This window comes from Leishmania donovani, chromosome 17 (assembly GCF_000227135.1).
Source record: "Leishmania donovani BPK282A1 complete genome, chromosome 17".
Classification (NCBI taxonomy): Eukaryota; Euglenozoa; class Kinetoplastea; order Trypanosomatida; family Trypanosomatidae; genus Leishmania; species Leishmania donovani.
Genome location: NC_018244.1, coordinates 275,500 through 295,636, shown reverse-complemented (window position 1 = coordinate 295,636; position 20,137 = coordinate 275,500). Strand labels below are relative to the sequence as shown.

At 60.8% G+C, this 20,137-nt stretch overlaps 4 protein-coding genes across 4 annotated transcripts; all 4 read left to right on the top strand.

Moving 5' to 3' along the window:
- Positions 1-1,978: 1,978 nt before the first annotated feature.
- LDBPK_170680 (hypothetical protein, conserved) lies at positions 1,979-2,290 on the top strand (the record flags this gene model as incomplete). Its single annotated transcript, XM_003859874.1, has 1 exon — positions 1,979-2,290. One exon carries the CDS (start codon positions 1,979-1,981, stop codon positions 2,288-2,290), a length of 312 nt encoding a protein of 103 aa, XP_003859922.1.
- A 1,136-nt stretch (positions 2,291-3,426) lies between these two features.
- On the top strand, positions 3,427-4,926 carry LDBPK_170670 (hypothetical protein, unknown function; the record flags this gene model as incomplete). Its single annotated transcript, XM_003859873.1, has 1 exon — positions 3,427-4,926. One exon carries the CDS (start codon positions 3,427-3,429, stop codon positions 4,924-4,926), a length of 1,500 nt encoding a protein of 499 aa, XP_003859921.1.
- A 2,922-nt stretch (positions 4,927-7,848) lies between these two features.
- LDBPK_170660 (P-type ATPase, putative) lies at positions 7,849-11,253 on the top strand (the record flags this gene model as incomplete). Its single annotated transcript, XM_003859872.1, has 1 exon — positions 7,849-11,253. One exon carries the CDS (start codon positions 7,849-7,851, stop codon positions 11,251-11,253), a length of 3,405 nt encoding a protein of 1,134 aa, XP_003859920.1.
- A 3,457-nt stretch (positions 11,254-14,710) lies between these two features.
- Positions 14,711-19,624, top strand: LDBPK_170650 (hypothetical protein, conserved; the record flags this gene model as incomplete). The annotated part of the gene is made up of 1 exon (XM_003859871.1): positions 14,711-19,624. The coding sequence occupies one exon, from the start codon at positions 14,711-14,713 to the stop codon at positions 19,622-19,624; it is 4,914 nt and encodes a 1,637-aa protein (XP_003859919.1).
- Between the last annotated feature and the right edge of the window lie 513 nt (positions 19,625-20,137).

Here is a 20,137-nt window from a genome sequence, read left to right as displayed (position 1 = left end):
ACTCTGACGTAGGGGCTTGCTGAGCCAGGAAGACGCCATTACAGCTTGCCCATGCCACTCGCAGGCTCACACGCACACAGAGACACACACAAACATGCTGGAGAGGCGTATCGCATGTGGGCTCTGTCGCACTCCGCAAGTTGCCTGTTTTCCCTTTGCTTTTAAGTGCACGCCCTTGTCTCTTCTGGTAAACTTATATGGTTTGATAATGTGACAGAGCAAGGAGCCGTACGCAGGCATCCGCACATACAGGCTCGTACCAACACACGCACAACGCGTATGTATGTGTGGGTGTGTATGTGAGCTCTCGCACTACCCGCTGCACATCCTCGCCTCACCACCCCCTTATCACCGTTTGATGTGGTGCAGTTCTTCTCTTTTATCTCTTCATCCTTTTGTTTTTTTATTCCCGTTCCCATCCCTCCCCCTCTCTGCTCCCCTTTCTCTTCCCTCATTCTCTTCCTCCTCCACCCCCCCTCCCCAACTCTCTTTCCCCCTCCACTCTCTTTTCCCTCCCCCTCTTCTCTCCCCAAGTTTTGGTCTGCACAGGCGCCCACAGTGTCCCTCATGCTCTCCGGAACGTATTTTATTCACATTTATATGTCTGGTGTGTGGGTGCGTCTTCCTCCATGGACGGGGGGTCTTTGCCTTCTTCGTTGTGGTGTGCTTAAAGTTCCTCCCTTTTTTTTTTCATTCTCTCGCACTGTTTCGGCCCTTCCCCCCCGGCCCGCCTCGTTTTGGCGTGTACTCCCGCGGGCTCGTGTCTGTCTGCATATAAACGTGTATGCGTGTGTGTGTGTGTCTCTGTGTGTATATCTCCTATCCTGTATTTTGGTGGCACTCCTGTGACGTCTATGCAGCGTGCGCGCTGGAGTAGGCGAGAAGAAACCGATGAGGACGAGGTGGGCTTGGGTGCTTTCGAAGCATGCATGAGGGGGCTGTCGGAGCTTCTCGTGCGTGTCTGCGCTGCACTGTCTCTCACTTCCCTACTTCGCAGCCTTGCGAGAGGTGCTGGCACCTCTTCCCTCTTCCCCACATAACTGTTATACACGCCTACATCGATACGAGCGCTTCGCTGCGGGGAGTTCGGCCATTTTGCATTATGTGGACAGCAGAACAAAACAGAACGAAGCACGAGCGCCCGCTTTGGAAGCGTCTTGCCTACGTGTGTGCGTGTGTGGACCTTCTATGCGTCCTCCCTCCCCCTCCCCGTAGTGGGCCATGTCTCGGGGAGAGACAAGAGACAGCGCGTGCCACGCATTGGTGGAAAACAGAAGAACAAACACGGAAGGCAGGGACACCGCACACGTGGCGTTCACACGAGAAGGGAATGCCTCATGCTCGGGAGAGCCGACAGAGGAGCCTCTTGTGGCCCTTTTCGCTTGCAGGGCGAACGCGCAAAACAGCAACAAAAAAGTGACGAAGGGAGTAATGCGGGAGAGAGAGAGAAAGGAAGAGGGGCGTTGCGGGGCAGGAGCGCAGGGAGCGACGAGGAAAACGAAACAAGGCGCGGTGCACGTGCAGTGCTGCCTTCCCTCCCTCTCTTTGTGCCTTTTTTTGTCGCAGGCATAACGGCTGCTGCCGAACGCCCTTCCAAGAGGGCGCGCTCACGGATCGCGCCAGCTCGCATGGTGCGCCCTTTGTGCTGCGTAGCAGAAAAGGGAACGGAAGCACGTGCCGCTGCGTTCAACAGTCGCCCTGGCTCGTTAATGCCGCACGACATCTTCTCTTTTCACATCTCCTCCCCCCTCTCTCACTCCGCTGTGCCCGTGTTCACGGCTAAGCGTAGGGTTCATGTGCTGCAGCCTCGCCTACCAAACACCACTGCACCGAAAGTCATCTTTTTCCTTCAGCATCACATATCCCTCTCTCGCTTGCGAGCTTCTTTGTAACGCAGCCCCTTCTGTGATGTGTGAGCGTATCTTCATCTGGCCTTTAGAATACCAAGAGAAAGTGAAACCGAGGCTGTGCGGTAGGCATGTCTGCCGCTGACTTCGAGGCCGCCGTGGCGTACGTGCGCTCCCTGCCCAAGGACGGTCCAGTGCAGCTGGACAACGCCGCCAAGCTTCAGTTTTACTCCCTGTACAAGCAGGCGACGGAGGGTGACGTGACAGGCAACCAGCCGTGGGCCGTGCAGGTCGAGGCGCGTGCCAAGTGGGATGCGTGGAACTCTCGCAAGGGCATGCGGTCGGAGGACGCCAAGGCGGCGTACGTGCAGCGTCTCGTGACGCTGCTCAGGTCGCAGGGAATCGAGTGGAAGCCTGGCGCGAAGGTGCAGAGCAAGCTCTGAGCGCCTATATGGCTGAACGGCGAAGACGACGAAGAACCCCTCCCCCAACGAGAGAGATGGCGCCAGAGTCGACTCGTGCTGTTTCCTTTTCACGTCTTGGTATTTATCGACCGTTTCCGTTTTTTGTGCACCCTTCTCTCCCGCTCCGCAGTCCTGAATCTCTGGCAAGTGAAGAGCGACCCCGTTATCTCTTTTTTTGCTTCTTGCCATCACACCTCGGATGGATGGTGGTATCGTTGCTTGCGCGTCCCCTCTCTATGTGTGCGGCAGCGCTTGTTGGAGTCACAAGGAGGTGGGTGCGCTCATGTGGCTGTGCCCGCGTGTCTGAGCTTGGGATGACCGTCTCGTGCGCGCTTGCACTTGTGCGTGTGCTCGTCTCAGAGCGCGTGGCGATTGTGCATATCACAGCAAACTTCTACATGTCACGCAGCAAAAGAAAAGAACATGCGCGAGGGAGGGCTGAGGCAGTCTTCCGTGTACTCTCTTCCTGGTAGCTTGCCATCCCTGCCTGTGGTGACGCTGTGTATGCCCGGCGCTAGACTTGCGCCAGTGCGTTCATCTGCCTGTGTGTACACGGCGCCCCGTTTTGTGTCACTCACTTGCGGGCACAAGACACGCTTTTACGAATCCGCACGATCTTCCGACGCCTTCCCATCTCTCTCTGCCTCCCTCTAATTCAGTTTTTGCCTGACGTATCTATACCCCCACTCCCACTTGACGCACCTACGCACACGGCTGTATTCCTTCCTGCGCATCGGCTCTCTCGTCTCTTCTTTTACTTCATCCGCACTTCTTAACAGCACGTTGCTACTCCTGCGTGCGCGCGCGCTCTCATAGTCCCTCGCACATCGCGCTTCACCGTAGCGCGGCGTCCGTTTTCGCACCGCGGGAAAGCCTCAAAGAAGCAAAAAGAAAGAAAAAAAAAAGGACACCGACGAGAGCAGGGCGAGCCGCGAGGGCTCTCACACGCGCGGCGTAAACGACCAGGGCAAGTCGCGGAGGCGAGTGGAACAGCGACGCGCAGGCCGCACACGGAGCGCGCTTTGCTGTCGTCTGCGCAGAACGGATTGAGGGAGAGGAAAACCGGCACCCTCCACGCCACAGCCGGCGGCGACTATCCACTGGTTGTACTCAACATGCTCGCGACATTCTTTGGGCGGCGGGCAGAGCCGGAGTTTAAGGTGGTGTGCGACCCCGAGTCTATCGTGTTCCCGGTCGACTTCGATGCCCCAGACTATCCTTATGAGCAAGCCTTCGAGGAAGCAGACGCGTACGTGCGAAAGCTGCCCATGCGGGGCGTTGTCCCTGTCTCTGACGTGCTGAGGCTGCAGTTCTACTCCCTCTTCAAGCAAGCAACGGAGGGTGACATCAACGAGGACGTGAAGCAGCCGAGCATGCTGCGGGACTGGGAGGGGTACTGGAAGGTGTACGGCTGGCGCAAGTGTCGCGGGATGACCCGTGAGAGGGCGCGTGACTTATACATCGATCTGTTAGACGTGCAGATTCGCAAGCACTGTTCATTCGTGTGGGGGGCCCCATCCGGTGAGGATCGGTGGGTCGCCTTCCACGACGGTGTGAAGATTATCCGGAACCTTCCAAAGGGTGGCTACTACCTCCCCGATTCGCTGCGCGCGCACTTCTACGCTCTCTACAAGCAGGCGCTTGTGGGAAACCTCAGCGACTTCCAGAAGACCCCCGCTGCGTTCTCAGAGAAGAAGTACAAGTGGCTGCGCTCCCGCCCATCGAAGGCAGGTTTTGGCCAGATGCGGTACGACGAGTGGGCGGCTGTGAAGGGGATGAGCTGCGAGAATGCGAAGCGCATGTACTGTAAGGATATTTTCAAGAGCGCCGCCATGTGCGGCTACGTGTGGGCGCCGCCGGGGACAGAGGACCACCTCAAGGTGATCGGCGATCAGACTAGCGCCAAAACGCTCAAGAAGCGCACCGATGCTGACGAGCGTGCCGAGAGGATCGCAGGGGCGACGCATCTCACCATGGAGGAAGCTATGGACGCCGTCGGCGTGCATCTGTCGATGGTGGAGCGGCTGGCGATGCACTCCTTCACGAAGAAGGAGCAGGCCGCCGCTGCCAAGGCGCCCGAGGAGGTGGCAGGACGGAAGAAGCGAGAGGAGAAGGCGGAGATGAAGCGCCGAGGCGTCGCGGGCTCTTACGTGGATCTGAACAAGGGCGTGGCCGTCGCGAGACCAAAGTCGGAGAAATCGACGGAGGCGACCGTCACGGAGAAAATGGAAGAGGCAGACGTCAAGGAGGATGCTGAGCGGTGTCTGGAGGCGCAGGACACGGACAAAGACCTTCAGAGCGTGTGCAATATCTGCAGGAGCTTCGCGAAGGATATCGCCTCCGACTCGGCGGCGCCGGAGAAGGTGAAGGAGAGCGGCGCCGCCGCTGCCGCAGCGAAGGACTGCACAGTTGATTCGACGTCTCCGACACCGGTGCCGAAGCTGGAAGCATCCGCGAAGGTGGCAGAAGCATCGAAGATCCTTCCCTCGAAGAGTGAGCCTGTGCTGAAGAAGGAGCCGGCGGTGAAGGTCACCTCTAAGGGCGCTGCATCAAGCCACCAGGCGAAGAACGGCGCTAAGAAGGGCCCTGCTGAAAAAAGAATGAAGGCTAAATAATATCTGAAGCGCACCTGTTTTAGGGCGTGGTAGGCGCATGACTGCCTTTCGCCTCTCGCCCACATGCGAGAAGGGCCAACTGCACGCACAGAAGTGGCGCGCCCTCCTCCGGTTCATCTGCGTTCTTTTTTTTTTTCGTTCCTTCCTTTCTCTATTTACGTGTCGCTCTGCGTCCGCATGTTGCTGGCCGACCCATCACACCTTCCCCCACCTCCCCTCTCCCTCCTTCAGCTGTGTCTGCTACTCGTTGGCGCGTGTTCGTTGGCTAGGGTGTCGCCGTGGGGGGGGGGTATTTTATCTGATGTGTGTGTATATATATGCGTATATATATATATATATTGATAACTATAGATACGTGCGTGTGTGTCGGTAGCTATCCCTGTCCCCTCGCTCAGTCGTCTTCTTGTTAGTGTCGTTGTTGTTTCGCTTGATTAGGTGTTTTTCATTGCTCATGCGTGTCTCCCTCTCCTTTTCCTTCGCTTGCCCCTTGTAACGCTATAATGCCCGGGCGAGAGCGGGGGCTCGCGGTGCGAGGGAGGAGGAGGGAGGGAGGGAGGGAGCGTGTGTGTGTGTGGGGGGGCACGGACCCTTTCGTCTCATTTTCATATTGCAGTTCTGCGCTTATAGCTTCAGCGCCACGCACCCTGTGCGCTTTCACCTCGACTTGCGCGATAAAGGAAAAGGACATACGCACACACTTCAGCATTGCACGATAGACGAGGGGCGCCTAGCGACTCTGTGGGGAGGGACCCGTTCTGCACGACCGAACGGAACCAGTAGAGAGGCACTCTGGCCGTGGACACTGTCCAAGGCGGATGCACTGCCGCACACCCCGACAACCCATGCACCCACCGTGCGTCTGTGTACGTGCCTCTGTGCGCTTCTTTACTTTGTGCCGTGCGCTGTGCATCTATGTGTCTGAAAAGGATGCTTTGCTTTTCTTCGTTAGTTGCTTTTTGTCGTGCCTGTGTAGTGATGCTTGTGCGTGTACCGCCTCTTTCTCATCGCGTGTCACTCTTCGTAGCTGCGCTACGCACTGCTGCTGCTGCTGCTGCTCCAGTCAGCCGCCGCATGTGCTTTCTGCGCTTCCGCCCACCTCCTCTTTTTGTTTCATGTCTCACATGCCCCTTCGCTTCTTTTTTTTTCCTCGCTGCGTGTGTGTGCCACCCATCCGTTGTTGTTGTGGTTTTTGTACGTATGCGTCTCTCCCTCTGTGCGTGTGCGTGTGATATGGTTGCTCGCTTTGTTTTCCCTCTCATGTGCACAGTGGCGGCCGCCGAAGCCGCCTCCTCTTCTCACCGTCTTCCCCATTTACTCTTGCTCTTCTCTGTTGTTTTTCTTTTTTTTTTGTGTGTTGCTCTCCAACGCCATTCATCATTGCCACCGTTATCGCCGACTGTCTACGCCTTTCCGTTGCGCGCGTCTTTCGTTTTTCTCGCTATCCCCCGCCCCTTTCTCCCTCTCAATCCCATCATCTTGTTCGCATCCTGCTGCTGCTCCCTGTCGCCTCCCCTCCTTCCATAGGCGCATCGCTTTATGTGTGTGTCCATGCGCGCGTGCGTGCTCATGTGTTTTCCGTTTGGCGTGCGGGTGTGAGCATCTGTGCGCGGACTGCGCGCTTCTCTCTTTTTTTTTTCGACCTCCTCCCTTTCCTTCCACGCTGGCAGTTTCGTGGGTGCTATGCTCCCCTCCACACAAGGCTTGTGCACACGTGTTTCCTTTCTGCGCCCTGCAAGAACGGAATGAGGATCGCGACAAGCAACAGGAACGCGGAGAGGGAGGGAGGAGTTCCAGTGAAGATGAGTGCGTGCATGTATACCCCTCCACCACTCTCCGTCGTCCTCTCTCTTCCACGAGTGCGGAGGCCCGAAGTTTTAACTACCGAGGCGCTCATGCTATCATGCGGGCTTCCCAGCAACATCGTCACGGTCCCTCCCACACGACCTCTTCCCCCTCCCCTCTTTAGCCTGCTCTATTCCTTTCGACTCTCACGCTGGCATTTTGCTTGTTCGTCATCACGTCTCTTATTCTTTTCAGCTGTATTTCTGATTTTGGTGCCGTGTGTCTTTACCGGACGCATGCGCATCATCGGCGCCCGTGTGTGTGTGTGTGTGTCTATGCGGGTGACTCTTTCCTTGCGCCTCGCCCCCCTCGGCTCCCACCGTCCTTCTCGCGGCCGCTTCCTGTGAGGAGGGGCGCGACTTCCACGGCGGCACGTGTGATAAAGTGGACAAGGGAGAGAGGGCGAAGAGGGGAGAAGGAGGGGACAAGCTACCCCGACGACGACTTCGAGGCTCAGCGATACAGCCCATGTGCAGGGCAGTGGGTGCCAATGAGATGGGAAACACAGGTGTGCAGGCGCGCGCCAGTGCGTCGCGTTGCTGTGGCGGTGCGGCGAGAGAGTCCTGTTCGCTGTGGTGGCGACAGGGAAGTGGCGAGAGACTGTTGTGGGCCAGAGCGCACTCTTGCTCCTCCTCCTCTGCGGAGTGTCCCCTCGCTCGTTATAACCTTTCACCGTTGTCGCACAAGGACGCACACACCTGTGTGTGCGTGTGTGGAGAGCGTGAGCGAGGTCGTCACGCACTGTCGGCATATATGTGCCCCACTTCGCCTCTCTCTTCTGTTGGCGATGTTGTGCGTTCCACTGCTACCTTTGCCTCTTCGTATCTCTCCCAGCCTTTGGAAGTTGTACACACACACCCATATTCATTATATATACGTATATATATATATATATGCATACCTATATATCTATATCTACATGCATACATGCATTGCCCTCACTCTTGATTTGAGTTGTTACTCTCGTCGGTGTCGCTTCGCTCTCGTCCGCTAATCATCTTTTTTTTCTTCTTGTACCCCAGCGCAACCCCTCTCCCCGCCCGACAGACACCCCTGACTTGGCGGGGTAGCGACAGCCGCATGAGCAGTGCAGTGAAGCTGTCCGTGGGGGAGAGATGTGCTCGCCAGCCCGCGCCCTCTTCAAGGGGCTCGAGCAAGGCAGGGTCGGAGAGCGCATTCGCCATCAGCCCCGAAACACTGCATGAGCTCATCAGCGATGGAGGTCATGACGCAACAAAACGGCTCGCCAGCATCGGCGGGCTCAAGGGACTCGCCTCGCAGCTCAAGACTGACCTTGCGCATGGCATCGACAACAACGACAAGAAGGCAATCACGCAGCGTCGCGAGTGGTTCTCCGCTAATGAGCTGCCAGAGGCGGAGGAGACGTCGTTCATGGACATGGTCTGGGAGTCGCTCGAGGACCGCATGATTCAGATCCTAATCGTCAGTGCGGTGGTCTCGCTTGTGCTGGGGCTAACAGTGCCGGATCAGGACACGGGGCTTGTGGACTACGCCCACGGTTGGATCGAGGGCACCGCCATCCTGCTCTCCGTCACCATTGTTACTCTTGTCAGCAGCATCAACAACTACCAGAAGGAGCAGAAGTTCAAGGAGCTGAGCAAGGCCACACCGCCGGTGAAGGTGCAGGTGGTCCGCTCCGGCACCACACTGGACATCACGGACAAGGAGCTGCTCTCCGGCGACCTGCTCAATGTTGCTGCGGGTGACGTGCTGACGGTAGATGGCCTCGTCCTGCGGAGCACCTCGCTGAAGGTTGACGAGTCTGCCGCGACAGGCGAGAACGACGATGTGGCCAAGTCGGCGCACGGCGACTTTGTGCTCCGCTCAGGCTCGAACGTTACGGAGGGCGAGGGCACGATCCTCGTTATGGGGGTTGGCGTGCACTCCTTTGCCGGACACATCGCAATGCACGTGCGGGAGGCGAAGGAGGAGACACCGCTGCAGCACAAGCTTGAAGAGCTTGCGAACCTCATCGGCTACATGGGCATGGTCGCCGCCGGGCTCATGTTGGTGCTGCTCAGTGGCAAGGAGCTTCTGGACACGGTTGTCTACCGCAAGCACCCGTTCGGCTACAAGAAGTACCTCGACAACTTGATGACGGCGGTGACGATCGTGGTCGTGGCGGTGCCGGAAGGGCTGCCGCTCTCCGTCACCATTGCACTCGCCTACAGCATGAAGCAGATGTTCAAGGAGAACAACCTCGTTCGGCACCTAGCGGCCTGTGAGACCATGGGTGGCGCGACCACAATCTGCACCGACAAGACCGGCACCATAACCCAGAACGACATGTCCGTGACTGACGGAGTGACGGCGTACGGTGTTGCGTATGTGGTGCCCCGCAAGCCGTCCACCTTCGCCGGAGAGGATGAGAAGGTGAACAGCGGTACACTGGCCTCACCGTCACCGCTGCTGCAGACGTCCACGCCCATGGACGTGTCTGCGGCTCTCGGCGGCGCGCAGGCCGCTGGTGTGCGCCGGCTTCTCATGGAGTGCATCGCCATGAACACCAAGGCTACCTGGGTCCGGGTGGAGTCGCTCGAAGCGAAGCAGGCGACGGTGAGGCTCACTGGCAGCAAAACGGAGCAGGCGCTGCTGAACTTTGTGGATGCGCTGGGCGAAGACCCGATGCAGCTGCGCAGCGAGCGGCTGTCGAGGCTCAATGAGGAGGCGATGCGTACACCGTCGTCTCCGTTCTCGCTGGTGCCGTGGCCTACGGGGCTGGCGGGGACGAGCAGCAACGTCGTGGCCGCTGCAGCGACTTTCACTAAGGATCTCCGCATCTACCCCTTCACCTCGGCGCGCAAGCGGATGGCGACGGCGTTGGTGCTGCGACCGGAGAAGCTGGTACGATACTACGTAAAGGGGGCGAGCGAACTGATCCTGGCCGAGTGCACACACACGTACGATGCGCAGGGCGAGCGCGTTGGTCTCTCCCACGAAGTGCGCGTGCGGCTGGAGGAGGCCATCATGGCCATGGCGCGTCGTCAGCTACGCACGCTTGCCATCGCCTACGCAGACTATCCTCTGTCGGCCGACTACAGCGCCACACCGCAGGACTCCAGCAACAGCGATGAGGGCGGCGCTGCGCCGTCGTCGCCTTTTCTGGCAGACGATACACAGCTAGCGGGGTTGACGTTGGTGGGCATCGTAGGAATTCGCGATCCGGTGCGCCTCGAGGTGCCTAGGGCTGTGGCGCAGTGCCGTCGGGCCGGCGTAGTTGTGCGCATGATCACTGGCGACAACAAAGCCACAGCTGTGAGCATTGCCAAGGAGGTGGGCATCTACGGCAAGGTCTGGTTCGGGCCTGCGGAAGGGGAGCAGGGGCTGGCGCTGGAGGGGCCGCAGTTCCGCGAACTTGCGAAGAGCGCGCGAAAGCTGAATGCCATTCTGCCCCGTCTGCAGGTCATCTCCCGCGCATCCCCGATGGACAAGCACATCCTCGTCTCAGCCTTGATGAAGCGCGGCGAGGTGGTGGCGGTCACCGGCGACGGCACCAACGACGCGCCGGCGCTGAAAGGCGCCAACGTCGGGTTCTCCATGAACTCCGGCACCGAGGTCGCAAAGCTCGCCTCTGACGTCGTCATCCTGGACGACAACTTCAGCACCATCGTGACCGCAATGAAGTGGGGTCGTAACGTGCACGACAACATCTGCAAGTTTCTTCAGTTCCAAATGACCGTGAACGTGGCCGCCGTCGTGGTCTCGTTCACTGGCGCGCTCCTGGACCGCAACGGCGATTCCCCGCTGAAGCCGGTGCAGCTCCTGTGGGTGAACCTAATCATGGATACGCTGGCCGCCTTGGCGCTGGCGACGGAGACGCCGTCGGACGAGGTGCTCCTGCGGCCGCCAAAGCCGAAGGCGGCCCCGCTCATCACCCGCCGTATGTGGCTGAATATTGCCGGCCAGTCCCTCTACCAGATTCTCATCCAGCAGTACCTGCTCTTGGGCGGCGCCAACACTCTGGGACTCGCTGTGCGAGACTCTGAGGAGTTGCACACCCTCATCTTCAACGTCTTTGTTCTGATGCAGCTGAGCAACGAGTTCAACGCCCGCATCCTCGACGACTCCGTGGCCTTCTGGCACAACCTGGGCAATGCTCCGATGTTCATCACCGTTGTCGGGACGATGTTTGTCATTCAAATCGTCAGCGTTCAGTACGGCGGCACCCTCATGCAGTGCGTGCCTCTCCCGCTAGCCTCGTGGGTGACGTCCCTCGCCCTCGGCGTTGTGCCGCTTCTCCTCGGCTTTGTGCTGCGCAGGATTGGCGTTGTCGAGAGGGAGATTCCGCCCCCGCTGCCAGTGGTGGACACGGAGGAGGAGGCGGCACTGCAGCTGGCGCTGAAGCAGCACGTCTGCCCCACGCTTCGGGACACCGTGGGAAAAGTGCGGATGCAACTACGGGTGCTGAAGGCCTTTCGTGAGAATGCTCAGGAACAGAAGGCAGCAAGGAATCGAAGCAGCTGAGCAGGCGGCGGGGTACCGGCAGCTACGCGCAAGCACGCACCTCTGTGAGGAGCCGAGCTTTCATGTCCTGCGGCTTCCTTCTGTTGAGGAGGGGCTGCCATGCATGACATGGCGGTCACCCCTTCCACCGCTTCATGCGCCACAGACCTTTGATCTCTCACTGTCTACCGCTGCCTTATATATGTGGCACCGTGTCGTGGTCCTGCGAAACAGAGACAGACACGGAGGGCCACACCAACAGCTCACGCGCTGAAGCGGAGGCGGGAGGTGCAGCGTCACGGACAGGTTGGGCTTTCATTTGTGTGCTGCGCCTCTCCTTACCGCCTTTATTTCCATTCTCTATTACTTGTTCGGCGGACCGCTGACGTGTCCGCAGCGCAGGCGCTGCGGGGCTTTATATGCATTGACTTACCGTGTTGGCGTCGTGTCCTACACACGTAGCAGGTGACATCTGACAGCGCATTTTGTGTGTGTGTGTGTGTGGCGGGGGGCGCCAGTGCCGGCGCTGCTAGCTCGCCGCGTGCACCTCTCCTTTTATCTTTTTTTTTGGTCATTGGGAGGGGGGAGCTGAAACACAAGGACGAAGTTGAGATGCTTGGAGAAATCGGCTACGCCAGAGGAGCCGACGCCAACTGCATGGATGACAGACCCGGTCATCGGTTTCAGACGCCAGGTCAACACCCCTCGAAATAGCGCTACACGCTGCGGCACGCAGCTACAAGAGCTCCTTGGCGGCGGCTGTCCCACACCGGAAAAACAAGGATGCTGAGCTGGCGAGGCGACAGGGAGACCCTCCTCCCCCAGCTCCGCACCGGCACCTGCCCGCACTTTGGATCCCTGCAGCGGCGGGCGGCTGGCAGCGACTAGGCGGGGTGCGGATGATGTGCTGCCCGCTGCTCCGCTGGCCTTTGGGGGGGGGGTTACCCCCACCCCCACCCCCGCCTGTGCTTTGCTGCGAAGGCGCCTGACCCGGCATTGTGCCCCGCATGCCACGCGCGATTGGCGAACTACGCGACGCTCAAGGCGCACCTGGCTTCACGCTATGCGATCGTGCACGCGATGGCCTGATGAAGCGCGTCTCACCCGCGCCGCACGGGCTTCCACTGTCGCGTGTGCATGGCGGCCCCGGACCACCCTTCAGGACGACAGGCTACGAGCTCTGTGTGCGCTGGCCCACGCTGGCGCGCGGGCCCCCCGTCGCTGGACGCACCCCGCTCCCGTCAGAGGCCTGCGGATTCAGGAGAGGGCGAAATGCCCCCGTTCCGCCACAGACTCATAGCAGCGTCCCAACTGTCGCGGCGCATGCGTGCAAGCCGTCCAGGCTCCCACTCCTCCAGACAACAACATCGTTCTGGAGCAGGCCCCAGGGTCCAATGGTGCGAGCACTGTGCGCACGGACTGTCAAGCACCGCTGGCATGGCGTATCGAATACGAGCAAGGCATCCAGAGGCCAGAAGGAGCACGAATGATAGACGAGAGCGGCACGAGGAGATCTATAACAATGAACCCCACAATGCATGTGTGCAAACACATGCGGCGTCTCCTACATCCCGACCGGGATGGGCTGATGGGGCACGGGTGCCAGAAGCATGCCGAGAACACCATCGAGTCCTCCAGCTTCCCATATGAAGAGCATTCACGTCGTACTATGGGACGCTGCGGCTTGAAGCGGCTCAGGAAGATTAGAGGGTTTCAGAGAACCCTGACCTGAGGCTGGCCAGCTTCCCCCTTGAGCTCATCCAGCATGCGCCTAGATCACCCCCTAATACCCAAGCCACAGACGCCATCACCACCGCCCCCGAGCAGACCCTTGGACGCGGCCCGCTTGGATCAAGGCATGCAGTCCACCCGAGCGTCTGTCTCGTGCTAATCACGCAGCATGTGTGCCAAGAAGAGGGCGAGCAAGGACACGAAGCGTTCGTTAGACACATGGCCGGATTCAGCGGCAGCGAGAGAGAGAGAGGCTGATGAGCTACGGTTGTGTGCGTGCGCATCTTCGTTTGACCTGATCCTGGTAGAATGGCCGAAAGGAAAAAAGTTTATGTAGTCCGCCTTCCCCCTCTCTCGCTGTGCGGTTTCCGCGTGCGTGCGCAGCTGCTTGCCTGCGTATCACAGGCTGTGCGTGCCTGTGAACAATCGCCTCGCCATCACCATCGGGGTCTCACGAACACACACGTGTATGTGTGTGTCAGAGAAGAGAGCGAGAGAGAAGGGTGGGGTTGGGAGTGGTGTGTGTGTGTGTGTGTGTGTGTGTGTGTGGCTGCCTGGTGCGTTGTGCGTTGTGCGGAACCTCTCCCTCCCTCCTTCTCCTCCGTTGCCTCTCTTATACGTCTTCTCCCTCTCCCCGCGTGGTGCTTTACATCTTACTCGGTCCCTTTTTTCTTTGCCCGTGCCTCTCGTGCTCTGCGGACGCGGCACCACGCGACTGCAGTGTGCGCCGCCTCTCCTCTCTTCCACCGAGTAACGAACGAAAAGAATCGAGCGACAGCCATCAGCACCAGCACAACGAGAACGGGAAGCGAAGGCACAGGGGCCGGAGAGGCGGAAGAGACACGTCTCCGGGCGGTGGCCGTTGTCTTCGCCCCGCACTTCTCTTTGCTCCTTGTCTTCTTCCGCATCGCTGGCGCAGAAACAGCGGCCCCTTCGGGAGTCGCCTCGCCTTTTCCTGCAGGGGTCTCGGGTGTCTTGACTCTCCACCGCTTAAGGGAAGGGGGAGTGTGCTTGTGTGCATGCGTGGGAACAGCTGCTCCCAGTACGGGCCACCGCGCGTTGTCAAGCAGGGCGCCCTACATCGCAGCGTTATTCCAACAGCAGCAGCAGCACACACACTCGCATCTGCTCTTTTCTCTCGCTGTACTGGCTGGCCTTCATCGTTTTCCTCCGTTTTCACAAAGCGCGCGCGGGGGGGGGCAGAGCGAGAGAGGCTTCCGCCGCACACTTCAGACACACACGCGCACACACGCACGTTGAGGCGATGCATGCTGATTGACCTGATAGAAACGAACACCGATACGCTGCTGCGCCGCGACTCACTCACTCACCTCCTGTACAAAACCCCACTTTGATGGAGCGCAACCGATGCGACCGCGTCCCCATGGCCCCCCTGCCGCGTGTGTGCGTGGCCCTGCGCTGGCGAGAGGCTCGGTCATGGCGGATGGAGGATGAGCAGAGAAGGGACGCGCCTGCAGAGGAAACTGGGCTGGCGGCGGCCAATTTGGGTGTCATCGCAACCGGCCCCGCCACCGGTGGCGCACACACGCATATCGATCCGTCTGCGAATGCTCCAGGTTCGACTTCAAGTGAGGTGACATCACGACTGTGCGTGCTGCGCCAGCGCTACCTGCCATCGGCTTCATCACTGTCAGCATCAAACGTGCTGCGCCGGAGTCGACACCAGCACTCTCGCGGAGGTGAAGTAGCGCACGCTGGGGAGGCTGGCAAGGTCGTCGGCTTGGGCATGCGCGATAGCGATCGCTCTGCAGCTTTCCCCTCTTCGCCCTCCGCGTCGGCGCGACCAGCCACGATGGAGGTGGTTGTGCAGACGCCGTTCATTGCTGTCGAGGGGCTTGGTGCCGACGCAGCCGCTGCCGCCAGCGACTATGCGCAGAAACGTCCGGTACGGCCGCAACATCACGCCGACGGGCCTGACTCAGCTTGTCTCACCTACACAGACTCGTGCCTCACAGCGAGGCTGGCTGAAGTGATCGCCGAGGAGCTCTTGCAGGGTCACGCTCTGCAGCGGCACGGAGGCGTAGGCAGCCACAGGATTCGCAGTGCCTCGGCAACAACCGCAGCAGCCACAGGAGAGAACCGTGAAGTGCTGACTTTCACCATGGGGCCGCAGGGCGCGGCCAACTCCTCTTTTCTCTTTGGCGGCACGCTGGGGTGGCCATCGAGGCAGCGAGCGGCGCCAACGACGGTATCGCAGTCATCCCAGGCTTTGAGCGGATTGTTCGCCGCCGTGTTGAACCGTCTTTTCGCGCCGGCCAACGCGCCTGCTGACACCCGCGTTGTAGCAGCGATGAGTGTGACGGAGGTGCGCGACGCGGCCCCGCTCCGCCATCCTTCTGTGCTGCAGCGACCGCGATCGACGGTGGACCTGCTCTCTGGCACCGTGCTGCGCACCGAGATCGACGAGGTGGAGGGGCTGGACGACTCTGTCGATCACCCGTCTGACATACCGGCAGCCTGCTATGTGCGTGTGGAGTCTATTCACGACGCCATGGCGGTGCTCTACGCGGCTCTGTCGTGCTCGGCCGGCTGGCGGCACACTCACCTTCTGACAGGCGAGGCGGGGCATCCAGAGGCGAATGCGTTGTCCTCGTCGCCAACCGCCTTCGCGTTCTTGCAGCCGGCATGCGAGCCGCTGGAGGAGAGGATGTGCCACGTGTGTGTGACCCTCATCGTTTCCTGCGAGCCCCTCAGGCCCCTGCAGCACCAGGAGGTGCAGCAGCAGCCGCCGTGGACGACGCAGCGCGCTATGGATAATTTCAGTGACGAGGCCGGTCACAAGCGTGGCTCATCCGGTCCTGCCGCCCTGCTCTCAGCGGCGCCAGAAGTGCCGGCGCCAGTTGGTATCTGGAAGCTGTGGGACGTGGCCGGCCCCAGCGTGTCCTGCGGCTACCGTCCACTGAAGACCTCTTCTCCAAAGAGTGCAGAGGGTCAGGGAGGCAGATCTGCAGTGGGCCGCACAACGACGGCCCCGGCAGCCGAAAGACGCGCCGCTCCCGCGCAGTTGCCCACACCGCGACTGCCGTGGAGCAGCCGATACAGCCTCGCTGCCCTCACGCACACCTGCCTCGCCGAGGTCGGCGCTACCCTGAGCACCTTCGCTTTGCCCTTGTCTAGAGGGCCCGTTGACAGCTTGATTCCTGTTCTGCGCCATGACACCAGCACTTCCCTCCAGATCGCGTCTAGTGCGGTATCATCGTGCTCCCTGGTCGTGCCGATCTGCGCTGTGGTAGCGGAGGCGACAGTAGATGACGTCAACAGCGAGGTGCTGGCTGCTGCGGCTGGCTGGGCTGCACTTGGGCGAGAGCATCAGCAGGAAGGGCAACAACACCACCAGGGGCTGCCCCGTGTGCGCGGTCTCGATAACGAAGATGCAGCGAGGCGAGTGCTGCACGAGTACGCGGTGCTGTTGAGGGATTTTGTGGCAGAGCGCTATGGCGCAGCCGATGAAGGTGGCACTGCTTCACCTCCCTTTGCTACAGCGCGATCGCCATCGGCGTCGTTGATGGCTTCGCAGTTGCCGGCTAGCAACGATGAGGAAGGGCGCAGTGCGAGGCAGGAAGCTGCGCGCGTTCTACGAGCTCCTCCGATGCAAGCATCACTGCCCACCAGTGTGGCGGCCGACAGCTCCCGTGTTGCGGCGGCCAGCGAGTGCGGCGCCGCACTGTGCGTCGGTGCCGCTCCGATGAGGCGTATGTCTATGAACACTGTGGCAGTCGGCACCCACGCGGCGGTGACAGCGCCGCTCAGCATCAATGTGACTGGGGACGCGGAAGACTCTCCCGGCTTTAGCCTTCGGCCACGGGTGGAGGCGGATGTGCGATCCACAAAGCTCGTGGACGTCCTACAGCGCGTTCACCATCAGGCTCACGCTGATACACGCGCCGTGGGAGCAGTGAGGAGCACAGACGAGGCAGCGCTTTCTACAGCCCCTCCTGCGACTGCGCCAGCCAGCGTGGCTGACACGTGCGCCACGGCTGCGACACACGCTGAGGAGGCACGGCTGCAGCGCTTCCACGCTCTCTTCGAGTCCGAGTCTTTCGATGTGGGCGAGAAAGCGGAGGCGACTGCGGCCATGGAGGCTGTGAGGCAGGATGAAGAGCCCTCACTCTTTGACACAAGGGGCGTCATGGCACATAAGGGGCATCACAAGCAGCAGACCCCTCTACCGCAGCACACACCACAAGTGGGGAATTCCGGCTCTCCACCTTCTGTGCTTCGAACCGGTCGACGCCCAGGTGCCGGGGCACATAGGCGTGAGCCAAGCTCGCTCGAAGGACAGCGAGCGCCCCTGCCGTCAGCGCCATCACACATCGGCGTCGAGTCTGCGGTACATGACTCGATGGCAGACGTCGACACCACCGCTGCGTCTCTGTGCCCTCCCCAAGCACTCCTCTACGACACAACTATCGCCTCTCAAGGGGAAGGGTCGTGTGCGGCGGAGGTCGTAGCTTCCGCCGCCTGTGACGCTGCACCTCACGCCTGTGAGGGCCCGACGCACACGCCAGCGCCTTCCTTGCCGCCTCCGGATGGGGCCCTCGCCGCCTTTCTGGGGCCTTACTGTGACGAGTTTGTGCGGCTGTGCGGCCAAATGCGCACCGACGTGCAGGCGTGGCGCGCGCATGAGGCCGCGACGCTTGATCAGCTGTCTGCCCTAGCAGAGCGTCACACTCGCGATATACAGGAGGTGGCGACGCTCCAGCGGCGTCTAGCCGCCAATTTTGGCACCGTGGACGCTATGCCGGGCTCCAGCGGAGCTTCGACGTTGGCTGGTGCACGAGACCGCAGAGCCGATGTTGGTGCTCTTCTTCGTAGTGCGCTCACTGGCGGCAACCCTGACCTTGCCGCGTCCCACAGCGCGACCTTCGCGTCCACCAGCACCCTCATCTTCGAGCAGCTCGTGAGATCGGAGGAGAAGGTGACATGGCTGGAGCGACAACTCGTGGATTGGCGCCGTCGTGCGCGCGAGGCGTCCATACTTGACACGAGAAGCACAAACGCGGACGCCGCGCCGCTGATTGCAAGCGAAGGGGATGGCGAGTCGGCGCTGGAGCTGTCTTCCTCCCCTCCTGCAGTGGCGTCGAGGGTCTCCGCGACGGTGGGGAGTGTCTTGTCTGGGCCGAGAGAGGACCCGGCAGCCCCGCACATGCGCGAGGCCGAGGCGCTTCTGCGGCGCCTTCTTCAGCGCTGTACTCGCGCCTACGCAGCAGCGCAGCAGCAGGGAGATCGCTGGCACGCGCAGTTGGCGCAGGAGCAGGCGGCCAAGTCCGTGTTACAGGACCGCGTGATGGAGCTGGAGGCAGAGCTGGCTGGGTTGCGCCGCCAGCGCAGCGGTGCGGCCGCTTCGCCGTATCTTCACCGCCTTCCTGCCCCGGCGAGAGATCGGGCTTGGAATGGTGCACACGCAAGTGCTGCATCTCGTCCGCCCACAGACTCGCCACCTAGCTGCTTTGCTGCACCTCCTTCTCCAGTGGCTGCGCTGGGCTCCCACTCTCTATATTGTACGCTTGATGGCGTGGATGCGGAGCGCTCCTTGCTGACTGCTGCGCCAGTGAGTCCCATCGCCAGCGACGTCGCCTCGTCGCTTCCATCATCTTCGGCATCTCGCGGCTTACAACGCCGGTGCGACGACGTAGCAGAACCTGCAACACTGTGGGACCGCATGAACGCACAGCGGCTAGCCACGCGTGGAAGAAACAGTGCAGGTGATCGTGCCGGCACCGACTCATTCGGCGCTGTCTCAACTCAGCTAGCGGTGCTCCTCTCGCGCGCCGTGCAGGGCGGGGACGCCTGTGCCCCGTCCGCTAGAACTCATCCCCACGTTGGCACTGCGGCGGCATCATCGACGTCAGTGGCGGCTCCAGCGTCTTTGTTCGAAATTCATGTTGGTGCGTCAAGCACCGTCTCGAGCAGAGGCCCCGACTCGCCCTTCCGCCGTGACGCCTCACGCCATTCCGCTTCAGCGTCTTTCTCCCTTGCCGGTAATGCTCCGGAGGTGGCGGCGCGCGCCGGCGACCGAGCCAGCGACGTAGAAAGCCGCGAACGACGGCAACGTCGACCGCCGCCATCGCGATCGCAGCACGAGCGGCATGTAGAGGCGGCAACGACACCGCCTTCGACAACGCACCGCAGTGCACGCGGAATCGACGAAGGCACGTGCGGTGGTGAAGTGCTGCACCATCACGTCGGCACTGGAACGATGAAAATTGGCGGTGGCGCACTGGTGTGTGCAGCATCACACCCGCCACCATCGCAGTGCCACGCTACCAGCGCTGGCGAGCTTGAAGTGTACCCCAGCGCTGCACTGGAGGCTCTGGAGAGGGCTGCCACGCAGCTTGAGGCGGAGGCCGTGCGCCTGTGTGGCGCTGCTCACAACACATCGAGTACCGCACCATGTAGCCAGTGCCACGTAGCGGCGATCGAGCGTAGACAACTCAACGGAGGCGATGAGGTGGCCGTTCGCAGGGACGAAGACATCAGAGCTGTGCATTCCTCCTCGCCCTCTTCTCTCTGTCAGTCTATGGGGCAGCTTCGATCTGCGACGCAGGCCGTGCAGCGCGAGGCTCGCGACGCTGCCGAGCGCGAGAGGGCGTACCTCTCTGCGATACTCTTTTCCTCTACCGCCGCCGGCTCGGAATGACATCTAAATACACGCGGAGGTGTGTGTGTGTGTGTGTGTGCTTGGCTGAAGCGATGGTGGTGCCAAGGCGGAGCGATCACGGCCGACCATGACTGAGGCGATATATGTCAGCAGTGATGAACGGCTCTTGTGTCTGTGCGTGTGCCCTTCGCCTTGCCAGCGCACGCGCTGTGACATGTGCAGGAGCGCCACCACTGCTGCAAGCCGGCCATGCGCTATAGCAGGGCCGTTGGGGTGGGTGGGAGGCCGCATGGCCAAGGCAAGAAAATGGAAAGCGAGCCGACCCCGGCTCTATCGCTGACAAGCGGAGCGGACGGGGCGTCGAGGTGGGAGAGAGGAAGGCGGTCAGACTGCATGCGCGGGCATCCCAGCTTTAGGCCAAGGCACCCTCTGTCGTGTCGGGTTGTTCACGCACAGCGCCAAGAATGAAAGCCGCGATCACCCGTGTGCCCTCTTTTGTTTTAGTGTCGCGTCTGTGCGTGCGCTTCGCCCAGGAAACGCACGCACTCACAC